This window comes from Acipenser ruthenus, chromosome 22, assembly GCF_902713425.1.
Source record: "Acipenser ruthenus chromosome 22, fAciRut3.2 maternal haplotype, whole genome shotgun sequence".
In the NCBI taxonomy this organism is placed as follows: domain Eukaryota; kingdom Metazoa; phylum Chordata; class Actinopteri; order Acipenseriformes; family Acipenseridae; genus Acipenser; species Acipenser ruthenus.
Window position 1 is genome coordinate 15,251,078 of NC_081210.1, and position 12,543 is coordinate 15,263,620.

Genomic DNA, 12,543 nt, shown 5'->3' on the forward strand with positions numbered 1-12,543 from the left:
CAGAGGAGCAGGAGCTGACGCTGCCTCCACCACCGCCAGGAGGAGAGCAGCAGGAGCTGCCTCTGCCTCCGCCACTGCCAGGAGCAGAACAGCAGGAGTTGTCTCTGCTTCCCGCACCTCCAACACAGGGAGTACGGTGGCCGGAGCCAATTTCGCTGCAGGAGTGGAGCAGCATGCTGTCAGCCGTGCCACTACCGGCAGGGGTGCTGACAGCATTGCCAACCATGGGCCCACTGAAGCCTCCCTTCCCAGCCCGAGACTTTGTCCTGGACTGCTGGGTTTTTAAGGGGGGAGGTGGCCGTTGAGGCTATGTGTGCTGCGCACAAGGGGGGGTATATGTGGCAATGTGCCCCGCCCCTGTGTGCATTTGTGTGTTATGTGTTGTATGTTGCGTGTGGTGTGTTAAATGTTGGTGTATAGTCATTGGTACACGGGATATAAATGGGTGTGTGCAGCACGAGTATTTAAATTGTATAATTATATTTAGGCACGGGACTTCACGTGCATTTAAAGTATGTAATAATATATGAGCACGGGGTTGCACGTAATGAATTCACGTGCTGGGATTCAAGTGAATAATTAATTAGTAATTGAATCCCAGCACAACAGTATATATAGAGACATGTAGCACTCACTCGAGGTTGGGTGTTCAGGGCGAAAGAACGGGAGAGAGAGGAGGTAATGAGAATAATAATAACAATAATAATAATAATAATAATAATAATAATAGGTTTCTCACTGTGTTTGTTCGTCCCTGTTTGTTAAGTGTTAGTTCGTTTTGTTTGTCTATTTATTTTGGTGTAAGTGCCGTGTCCTGTTTTGTGTTTGTGTTTGTTTGTTCAACCTTTTTATTTTCTGTTCTGTTTATTAAATGCTGAGCGAAACCATTCGCTCAGCTCCACCAAACCACACCTCTCTGTCGTTTTATTTCCTGCTTCTGGTCTGACGCCACCCACTCCGGCCGTCTTTGTGACAGAGTGGTGTTAACTCGCCAAGTGGTGACGACGGACGCCTCCAACTTGGGTTGGGGGGCAGTCTGGGAAGGCAGAGGAGTCTGCTGCATCTGGTCGGGCCGTTGGATAGCCCTGCACATAAATATGCTGGAGCTGCAGGCTGTTTTCCTGGCTCTCCAGCACATTCTTCCGGTTTTGCAAGGAACACACGTGCTGGTCCGAACGGACAACACGTCAGTGGTGATGTATGTCAACCACCAGGGTGGCCTCTGATCCCCGGGGTTGCATTGCATCGCCTTCCGGCTCCTGAATTGGGAACAACAGAACTTGCTGTCCCTACGGGCGAAGCATCTTCCTGGAGTGGCAAACTGGCACCTGGACCACCGCTTAGGCGGTCCACTCAGCATCGACACCCTTGCCCACGAGTGGCCCAGGACGCTCCTTTATGAGTTCCCGCCAGTACTGTTGCTTCCAGCCTTCTTGGAGAAGGTCCGGTTAGAGAAAGTGACAGTTCTCCTAGTGGCCCCTCGGTGGCCCAGGAGAATCTGGTTCTCGACCATGTGCTAGCTCATACAAGGCCAGCCCTGGGAGATCCCACTTCGCCTGGATCTCCTTAGTCAGACGAGAGGCACTCTCTGGTATCCGGAACTGGGCAAGTTTCAATTATGGGTCTGGCCCCTGAATGGGACTGCTGGACAGATCAGATCTCCCTTGTTACAGACGCGGTTGTGGGTACTCTGCAGAGCACTAGGGCAGACTCCACTAGGTCGCTGTACGCCTATAAGTGGAAGTATTTTCAGAATTGGTGTCTGACTAGAAGTCATGACCCAGTTTCTTGCCCCATGCCAGTTATCTTGCAGTTTCTGAAAGAACCGCATGATGCTGGTAGGTGACCTTCCACATTTGAAGGTGTATTTGGCGGCTATCTCTGCATGCCAGGCCCCCATAGATTCGGTATCTCCGGGTGCGCATTTTTTTGCTACCCAGTTTCTTAATGGCGCTCGGCAGTTAAGTCCTCCCAGGAGGGCTGTTCTCCCCGAATGGAGCTTTGATGTTGTACTGGAGGCTCTCACGAAGGCCCCGTTTGGCCCATACACTCCATAGAGTTGAAGCATCTGTCTATGAAGACAGCCTTCCTCTTGGCTATCACCTCCACAAAGCGGGTCAGTGAGCTACAGGAGCTGTGCACAGACAGCGCCTGTAGCTCCCTGACCCACTTTGCAGCTTTGGGACAATGGCAGCAGGGTGTCACTGCATACAAACCTTGCTTTCCTCCCAAGGTGATCACAGCCTTCCACATAAATCAGTCTGTGGAACTTGAGTCTTTCCATCCACCTCCGTTTTCTTCTTCTGAGGATAGGAGCTTGAACTTCCACTGCCCGGTGCGGACGCTAAGATGTTACGTGGATAGAACAAAAGCTCTGTGTCATTCTGACCAGTTCTTTGTTTGTCACAGTTTATGGACCCTAGGACAGCCCCTCTCAAAACAGCAACTGTCCCACTGGATTGTGGATACAGTCTCTATGGCGTATGACAGTGCTGACTTCTCCCACCTGGGAGAGTAGCTGCGCACTCCACTAGAGGGTTGGCTGCATCTTCGGCCCTCACTGTCTGATATATGTACGGTGGCTAATTGGGCTACGCCGCATACATTCTCCAGGTTCTACCGCTTGAATGTGGTTGATCCTTCTTTGCCTTCAATAGGCATGAGGGTCCTTGAGGTTGCACGCTCACATCGCTAACCTAGGGTTAAGCGGTTCTGATGCATCCCTCGTAAGCTGCCGTTCCTTCTCCCTCACGAAGGCTCTGGTATACATTTCCCATATGTAATGTAGTGGTGGTCATCTTTGAATTGAAAGGGAACATTAGGTTACTTACCGTAACCCTGGTTCCCTGAAAGAGAAGACGACCACCAACCAGCGAGGTCGCATCGGTCGCCCTCACGGCTTTGATGCAAAAAGAGAAATGGCTTCTGTAGAATGATGGCTTTAACCCCTAGGTAGGCGGGACCGAGGGCGTCATCCCAGGAAGGGGCCTATCGGCAGCACTGGTATAGGGAGCTCAGGAAATATCAACCAGTAGGCAGGCATATCCCATATGTAATGTTTTGGTGGTCGTCTTCTCTTTCAGGGAACCAGGGTTACGGTAAGTAACCTAACGTTTCTCTTTGTGGTTCAACCTCAGATGAATATGTAGTTATGGGCATTCCTGCATACATTCACAAAAAGGGGGTGGAGTGCAAATCAGGGTTCTCAAATATTAAAAGGACATGTACGAAAGCTGCAGACAATTGTGTCCCAGATCTAATACTTCTCTCATGATACTTTAACTGATAACTTCAGAAGGCAGCTCTCGGTAAAACAGAATCTAAACGAAACAAAAAAAAAACTTTGTATTAAGGAGAATTGACTGTCCTCCTGTATCGTAATTTGTCAATGCGGCACCATGATTTATTTTGTGTTAATTGTCTAGGCTGCCAAGTTAATAATAATAATAATAATAATAATAATAATAATAATAATAATAATAATAATAATAATAATAATAATAATAATAAATGCTTTTAGTTTCAATTTAAAATAATTGCATGATTTATTTTGTGTTACCATACCGGTAGCCTACAGGCCAAAGCAAAAAGAAAGTGCGCTAGGTATTCTTTTGATTTTACTTGCATACTGTATAGGCCTACTGTACATATTTATATTTTTTTCATAATGTAATGTGTAGCCTACCCAAAGCACATTAGTGTTATTTCAGAGCAATGATTTATACATTTAAAATAAATTGAGCACTATAAATGTATGTGTGTGCAATTTTTTTTTTTTTTAAACCAACACCTCTTAATGTCAAGCAAACATATCCGGTTTAGCGAGGGGCTACTCCTGTATGATTATGAAACGCTTTTTGATAGAACACATTTTTTATTTTGGGGTTAAAGGTGGGGGCTCCACTATAGATTTGAAAAATTTGTAGTGTATATTAATGCAGTTGACAGCAATTTACATCATAAATGTGAATCAGACATACAAAAGATATTTTTTTTGGATTTATTAATTTATAAGAGTATGAATATGTTGCATACCACGCTTTTCAGTAAACGACAGATCGGAGTTCTCTATTACTAGCGCACAGTCAACACCCATTATATGTGATTAATTGACGATATCACTCTGTTGCACTTTGATGATTGTTTATTAAGTGTGTTTATTGATTGTAACCAGATTTATATTAAATGAGATATTTGTGAATGAACTGGGAATCTAATATATCGAATGTACATGTGACATAATTGTAGAACTACTTCAAGCAAGATGTAAAATACTAATGATGTAGTTCTGTTGTACTGCATACTTTAATTGATGCTCATTGAATAATTACTTGAGTAAACTCATTGAGACCGTGTGTTTAATTACTAATGATTAACCATTGTTGTCAGGTGCGGTATGTATAAAATGCCCAAGATGCACCTCTTTACCATTTACTCTGATGAAGACATGTTTCTGTTGAAACGCGTTAGCAAACACTATTTTGACTTGTTAATGTAAGAGTAAAGTCTGTTTTATTAATATCTGCCATGGATCTGAATTTTGTTGATGGGGGTTGCAGTCTTTTCTCCTTGCTAGAAATACCTCCCGATGGAAGGTATTTATTTGAAACACCCCTGCTTTGAAGGAAATTGGAAAACAATCTTTTAGCACTGGTATATATATATATATATATTATTATTATTATTTATTTCTTAGCTGACGCCCTTATCCAGGGCGACTTACAATTGTTACAAGATATCACATTATTTCTACATACAATTACCCATTTATACAGTTGGTTTTTTTTTACCCATTTTATACAGCAGTGTCCCCACTGGGGATTGAACCCACGACCCTCTGGTCAAGAGTCCAGAGCCCTGACCACTACTCCACACTACTGCCCATACATATGTTAAAGGCAAAACCCGGTGGTCTGGCGAGTCTAATTTTCCTCGGGCCAATCTAGCTTCACCAAGGGCTTCTGGGCGAATCCCGAAGTTACCACTTTTTTTCCTCACTCGCCCGCATCCAATTGGGCGAATCTTGATTGGCCCAGAACTTGAAAAAGATGACTGGGCGAAACCCGTTTTTTCAACAGTTTTCACTGAATTTCGGGACTAGCCCGAGCGAGTTATATATATATATATAACTCGCTCGGGCAGTATTAAAATAGGTAAAATGAAGATGGAACATAACAAAATTGTATTTCAGAAAATCTAGACAAAATATTGACAGGGTTCTTTCACCCTAACCCTCAGCCCCAAATAATGAGAACAACTGTACTTTGAACAACTCCTTTTTGCTGTGTAGTTTTAAAAGTCCCTCCGAAATGTCTGAATTACTACATTATTTTATTAATTTAGATATGCTGGGTGGCTACCAATAATAATGAATGTTCATAGAGGTTTCTCTTGCGTTCTGTGAAGGGAAAAGTGAGAAATAAAATATTTTTTAAAAGAGTCTGACCAAGAGTCTGACAGTATGTTGACAATGTCGAGGAAGCTACTTTTAAAAAGTAATCCATTGTAGTTGCTTGAATAAAATTGTAACTGCTTACAGTTATAGTTACAACTATGTTACTCATCAGGCACAGTTTACATTGAACCCGCTCGTTCTCTCCTCTGAGGCTGTTTGCTATCAATATGAAATGCACGTTCACATGTAAGGTTTGACTTGTATTGTTTAAGAGCTTTCTGATTTCCATGTTATGCCTTAGCCATAGTCCATTTTTTAAATGTAATGAAAGGTAACGACGTTATTTTATCACATAAAATGTAATCCCTTACCACATTGTGTTACCTGCCTGAAAAAGAACCATTACAGTTATAAATTGCTGAAAAATGTGATCAGATTACAGTAACGCTTTCTATGTAATGCATTTTTCTCCCCAACACTGGTGCTGGGCACCAGGATTACATGAACAGAATTAGTTAGCCACCCAGCACTATACAAGATAGATACAGTGGCTCTCAAAAGTATTCACCCCCTTGGACTTTTCCACATTGTATTGTGTTACAACATGGAATCAAAATGGATTTAATTAGGAGTTTTGCCACTGATCAACACAAAAAAAGTACATAATGTCAAAGTGAAAAATAAAATCTACAAATTGTTCTAAATTAATTACAAATACAAAACAGAAAATAATTGATTGCATAAGTATTCACCCCCTTGAGTCAATATTTGGTAGAGGCACCTTTGGCAGCAATTACAGCCATGAGTAAATTTGGATAAGTCTCTACAAGCTTTGCACATCTGGACACTGCAATTTTTCCCCATTCTTCTTTGCAAAATTGCTCAAGCTCTGTCAAGTTGGATGGGGACCTTTGGTGAACAGCAATTTTCAACTCTTTCCACATATTCTCAATTGGATTGAGGTTTGGGCTTTGACTGGGCCACTCCAGGACATTAACCTTTTTGTTTTTAAGCCACTCCAGTGTGGCTTTGGCTGTATGTTTGGGGTCATTGTCCTGCTGGAAGATAAATCTTCTCCCAAGTCCCAGGTCTCTTGCAGACTTCAGCAGGTTTTCCTCCAGGAGTTCTCTGTACTTTGCTGAATCCATTTTGCCCTTTATCTTCACGAGCTTTCCAGGCCCTGACGCAGAGAAGCATCCCCATAGCACGATGCTGCCACCACCATGCTTCACGGTAGGGATGGTGTTCTCAGGATGATATGCGTTGTTAGGCTTGCTCCAAACATAGCGCTTAGCGTTGAGGCGAAAAAGCTCTATTTTGGTCTCATCAGACCATAGAATCTTCTTCCACTTGGTCTCAGAGTCTCCCACATGCCTTCCGGCAAACTCTAGCCGAGATTTGATGTGAGTTTTTTTCAACAATGGCTTTCTTTTTGCCACTCTCCCATAAAGGCCAGTTTTGTGAAGCACCCAGGCTATTGTTGTCGTATGCACAGTGTCTCCCAGCTCAGCCGTGGAAGACTGTAACTCCTTTAGAGTTGCCATAGGCCTCTTGGTGGCCTCCCTGACTAGTGCCCTTCTCACTCGGATACTCAGTTTTTGAGGACGGCCTGTTCTAGACAGATTCACAGTTGTGCCATATTCTCTCCATTTCTTAATAATGGACTTTACTGTGCTCCGGGGGATATTCAATGCCTTGGAAATGTTCTTATAGCCTACCCTTGATTGGTGCTTTTGAAGAACCTTATTCCGGATTTGCTTTGAATGTTCCTTCGTCTTCATGATGTAGTTTTTGTTAAGAAATGTACTAACCAACTGTGGGACCTCCCAGAGACAGGTGTATTTAACCTGAAATCATGTGAAACCCCTTAATTGCACACAGGTGGACTCCATTCAACTAATTATGTGACTTAATTTAGAACAATTTGTAGATTTTATTGTTCACTTTGACATTATGGACTTTTTTGTGTTGATCAGTAGTAAAAACTCCTAATTAAATCCATTTCCTTCTATATCCTTCTTCTGCACCCAACACTATACAAGGTAGATATCCTTCATCTGCACCCAGCACTATACAAGGTAGATATCCTTCATCTGCACCCAGCACTATACAAGGTAGATATCCTTCATCTGCACCCAGCACTATACAAGGTAGATATCCTTCATCTGCACCCAGCACTATACAAGGTAGATATCCTTCATCTGCACCCAGCACTATACAAGGTAGATATCCTTCATCTGCACCCAGCACTATGCAAGGTAGATATCCTTCATCTGCACCCAGCACTATACAAGGTAGATATCCTTCATCTGCACCCAGCACTATGCAAGGTAGATATCCTTCATCTGCACCCAGCACTATGCAAGGTAGATATCCTTCATCTGCACCCAGCACTATGCAAGGTAGATATCCTTCATCTGCACCCAGCACTATACAAGGTAGATATCCTTCATCTGCACCCAGCACTATACAAGGTAGATATCCTTCATCTGCACCCAGCACTATGCAAGGTAGATATCCTTCATCTGCACCCAGCACTATGCAAGGTAGATATCCTTCATCTGCACCCAGCACTATGCAAGGTAGATATCCTTCATCTGCACCCAGCACTATGCAAGGTAGATATCCTTCATCTGCACCCAGCACTATGCAAGGTAGATATCCTTCATCTGCACCCAGCACTATACAAGGTAGATATCCTTCATCTGCACCCAGCACTATACAAGGTAGATATCCTTCATCTGCACCCAGCACTATACAAGGTAGATATCCTTCATCTGCACCCAGCACTATACAAGGTAGATATCCTTCATCTGCACCCAGCACTATACTAGGTAGATATCCTTCATCTGCACCCAGCACTATACAAGGTAGATATCCTTCATCTGCACCCAGCACTATACAAGGTAGATATCCTTCATCTGCACCCAGCACTATGCAAGGTAGATATCCTTCATCTGCACCCAGCACTATGCAAGGTAGATATCCTTCATCTGCACCCAGCACTATACTAGGTAGATATCCTTCTTCTGTACCCAGCATTATTATGAGGAAAATGATTCTAATTGAAGCTGATTTTTAGACTGACTTCTGTTCTGCAAATATGTTCCTTGTTTGCATGCATTTTGATTAACAAGTTCCCCTTATCTAGTCATTGAGACAGGAAGTGATGTATGTGACCTGCAACAATTAAGCTTTTTAACGAGAAATGTGTTAATTAACAACCTCATTGAATGAATTTCAAAGCATTATTTGATTGATTTTATTAACAAATTTTGTCTGAAACTCACTTGCTACTAAAGCTGTTGTTACTATACAATACAATGATGTTTGAAAATCTCCCGCAGTATCTCAAACCAAAATGACCCCGATAGTCTTCTTAGGTCAGGTCAAAGTGGGTGACTGCTGTTAAGAGTTTGCCTAAGGAGTTTCCATAATAAGTTCACAAGGGGTTTTGAGAAGAAATTCACTCCAAACTTGCATGAACTGGTCCACCTGCAGTTCAGTCTCAAGATGTCCGTATATTGACCCCAATCTAACTGATCGAAAAACAGTTAAGTAATTAACAAAGGCACGTTTAAAAGATAAAGCACAGTCTCCTAGTCTCTACAAGCATTATTCCATTCTACATAACAAGAATTAGCTATAAAGAGGGAACTCTACCCTGAAAAGCAAATCAGTGGCAATCACTCCACGACAATTAGTCAAAGAGCTCTGCTAAGGATGGGGCTCCCGAGTGGCGCATCCAGTAAAGCACTCGCCAGAGTGCAGGATGCGCTCTATAGCCTGGACGTCGCCGGTTCGAGTCCAGGCTATTCCACAGCCGACTGTGGACGGGAGCTCCGAGGGGGCGGCGCTCAATTGGCCGAGCGTTGTCCGGGGGGTGGGAGGGTTAGGTCGGCCAGTGTGTCCTCAGTTCACCGCGCACCAGCGACCCCTGTAGTCTGGCCGGGCGCCTGCGGGCTTGCCTGTAAGCTGCCCAGAGCTGCGTTGTCCTCCGATGCTGTAGCTCTGAGGCGGCTGCACGGTGAGTTCGCAGTGTGTAAAGAAGCGGACGGCTGATGGCACACGCTTCGGAGGACAGCGTGTGTTTGTCTTCGCCCCTCCCGAGTCAGCGCAGGGGTGGTAGCGGTGAGCTGAGCCTAAAAATAATTGGGCATTTCAAATTGGGGAGAAAATAATAAAAACTGATTGGCAACGACTAAATTTATTATTATAAAAAAAAAAAAAAAAGAGCTCTGCTAAGAGTTTGACTGATTCTTTCACACATGAATCAGCCCGAACGCACTCCCAGTTCTGTGGCTGACTTCGTATTAGAGTCATCAAAGACCTGTAGCAGGAGGAATGAACTCCACAATGTGTACAGACAGGCCCACCTGCAATTCAATACTATCCCTCATGTCCATATGTTGATCACAATTAAAATTATCTGAAGAACAATCAGGTAATGAACCCATTAACTTAGAGAATTATAAAACATTACCTAATAATGAGGGCTAATTAATGTGTTTCAAAGATAAAGCCTTGATTCTTAGGCTAATATGCATACAACTTACCGTCTCTTTATCGTGGCAGTAGTATTTCATAGGGTGATTCATAAGTCATTTACTGTAAAAAACGACTGGACGTGGACCCTTTTTAAAACAAATCCATATCAAAACATTTCTAACAGTCTGTTTTCTTCCCCGCGGCTTGATATCTGCCTGTCTGAGTGTCTTGCGGCTCCAGTGGAGGTGTAACAGCACAGAAACTGCAGCTCCTCTGAGTTCTGTGCAGCATATCCGCCTACAAGTCGGCTGTTTTGCTGAGTGGGTGCTAATTCCGTACCCTGCAGTCAGTATATTATACAATGTATACATTTCACATAAACCCAGGTGTCGTGGGATGTCAACCAATGACCCCGACTTTGCACAGTCAGCATGGCTTTTGAGCAGGACGAATATTGTGCATTTTATATTTGTTTCTACATAATGTGGTGCTCTTTGTAAACTCTAAAAGTTTAAACATATTATAAATGCAGTTCAAACTTCAAACATGAAATTGCTGCTGAAGAAACAGAATGAAACCCTTTATTATTATTGCTGTTGTTGTTGCTATAGTAGAAGATGTAGTAGTAGAAGCAGTCCTATTTAAAGATTCATTTAGGGTTAGGGTTAGGGTTAGCATTATTTATTATTGTTGTTGTTAGTAGTATAACTTGTAGCAGTAGAAGAAGTCCTATTTAAAGATTCATTTAGGGTACTTCTGTCAAATAACAGTCAGAAACAAATCTATAATGAACATGTATGTAGATGAACATGGGATACTAATGGGTGGATCTAAAAAGCAGTACTGTATATTCTTAACTTGAATTTCAATACAGGAACACATAAACATGACTGCTATACTTACATTCTTGTTTGAAAGTGAAATATTCTGTCAAATGTCTACATTCGTGGTTTCCTCTGAGTAAAAATAACGTCTTTGGATAGAGGATTTTCAAGGACCACAGGTACAAAACACACTAGAAAAAAAGAGCCAACAGAAGGTGTCACAAACATCCAGCAACATACGTTATCATTCTCAAAAACAGCATCACAATGTTCATGTCAATATGGAAACTGCAGCCCAGTTATGGAGGAAGTAAAACACTGCAGGACACAATTTCAGTCTTGAAATAACTGAGAAGATGAAATATCTACAGTAATGTAAAAAACTGAGAAACATACAACTGGATAGTTCTTATGTCACAATGGGCCATACTTTGAAAGCTTTTCCTCCATTCTTTAATGAACTCCTATTTTTTTAAAGGAGAAAAATGACAAATGACAAACAAGCTTTGGTTCTATTTTTTGTGTTTTACTGCTTTCAAAACAGTTAATTAAAAACTGGAGTAAACACTTTGGAAAGACGGCCCCTTCACTTGAATTCATGCTTTTCCTGTGGTTATACTATAGTTTACCCTGCTTTGCCATGTTTAGTAATATGCTTTGCCACACTGTGCTTTATTACACTTTGCTATGCTTTTACTGTGAGACACTTTCATAAGGGTTAGTTTACGATGGTTTGTTTTTTAATATGCTTTCCATATCTCTCTGTGCTTTACTATGCTTTCACTGTGCTTTATTACACTTTGCTATGCTTTTACTGTGAGACACTTTCATAAGGGTTAGTTTACGATGGTTTGTTTTTTAATATGCTTTCCATACCTCTCTGTACTTTACATAAGAACATAAGAAAGTTTACAAACGAGAGGAGGCCATTCGGCCCATCATGTTCGTTTGGTTGTTAGTATCTTATTAATCCCAGAATCTCATCAAGCAGCTTCTTGAAGGATCCCAGGGTGTCAGCTTCAACAACATTACAATACTTCCCTTCCATACCTCTCTGTGCTTTACAATGTTCCCCTATGCTTAACCACACTTTCACTGTGCTGTGCTTTATTACACTTTGCTCTGCTTTTACTGTGGGAAACGTTTATAAGGGAAATGGTGTTTTAACAGCTTCTTTCACAGAACTTTTCTTTTATATTTGCTCTCATAGTTCTGACTGCCGTCGCTCAAATATTTTAAGTTTTATTTTGTATCTGTTCTGTGTGATCTAATTTTCGTGTCCAGGTTGTACTTTACCTGTTGGATCAGATAAGAAACAAACAGACAGAATGTGCCTGTTTTGAATTTTTAGCGCAACGTCACTGCAGGATCAAGGGACCCTACTGGTCGCCATGGAGACAGCATTACCTGAACGAGGAAGTACAAATCACAAGCTCGAGCTACTTTGATAAGTTGCTGGGCTTTTCAAAACAATTCAATTAATTGTCTTAGGGCACATAAAAAAACAACTATAAAACTATTAAAATATTTAAGCAATGGCCCCCATAACGACTCAAACTGACTGCAAATTTTGTAAAAAGGCAAGGGGAGCTACTTGATCATTAAGTGTGATTGTATGAAGCTGCTGTCTTCCAATCAATATCTCAATCCTGACTAAATAATACATAATTGAATTGATCTGTATTGAATTAAATTGAATTGATCTGAACTGAACTCTGGTGGTTTCAACTTAGTCTTCAGGAATCCCACACTTGCTTGAGAGAGATCCGTGGATGAATGGCATGCAGGGGGTGTTCAGGTCAGGATTGAGAGACTTGCTTGAGAGAGACCCGTGGC

General features: G+C 42.0%; 1 protein-coding gene across 3 annotated transcripts in view; it reads right to left on the reverse strand.

Moving 5' to 3' along the window:
- LOC117431429 (protein phosphatase 3 catalytic subunit alpha-like) overlaps nt 1–12,543 on the reverse strand; it is a 372,740-nt gene that overhangs the window by 184,226 nt on the left and 175,971 nt on the right. For all 3 annotated transcript variants that reach the window (XM_034927042.2, XM_034927041.2, XM_034927043.2), the window contains exon 4: nt 10,787–10,898. In XM_034927042.2, coding sequence (XP_034782933.1) covers nt 10,787–10,898 — 112 coding nt within the window. The remainder of the gene's footprint in view (nt 1–10,786; nt 10,899–12,543) is intronic.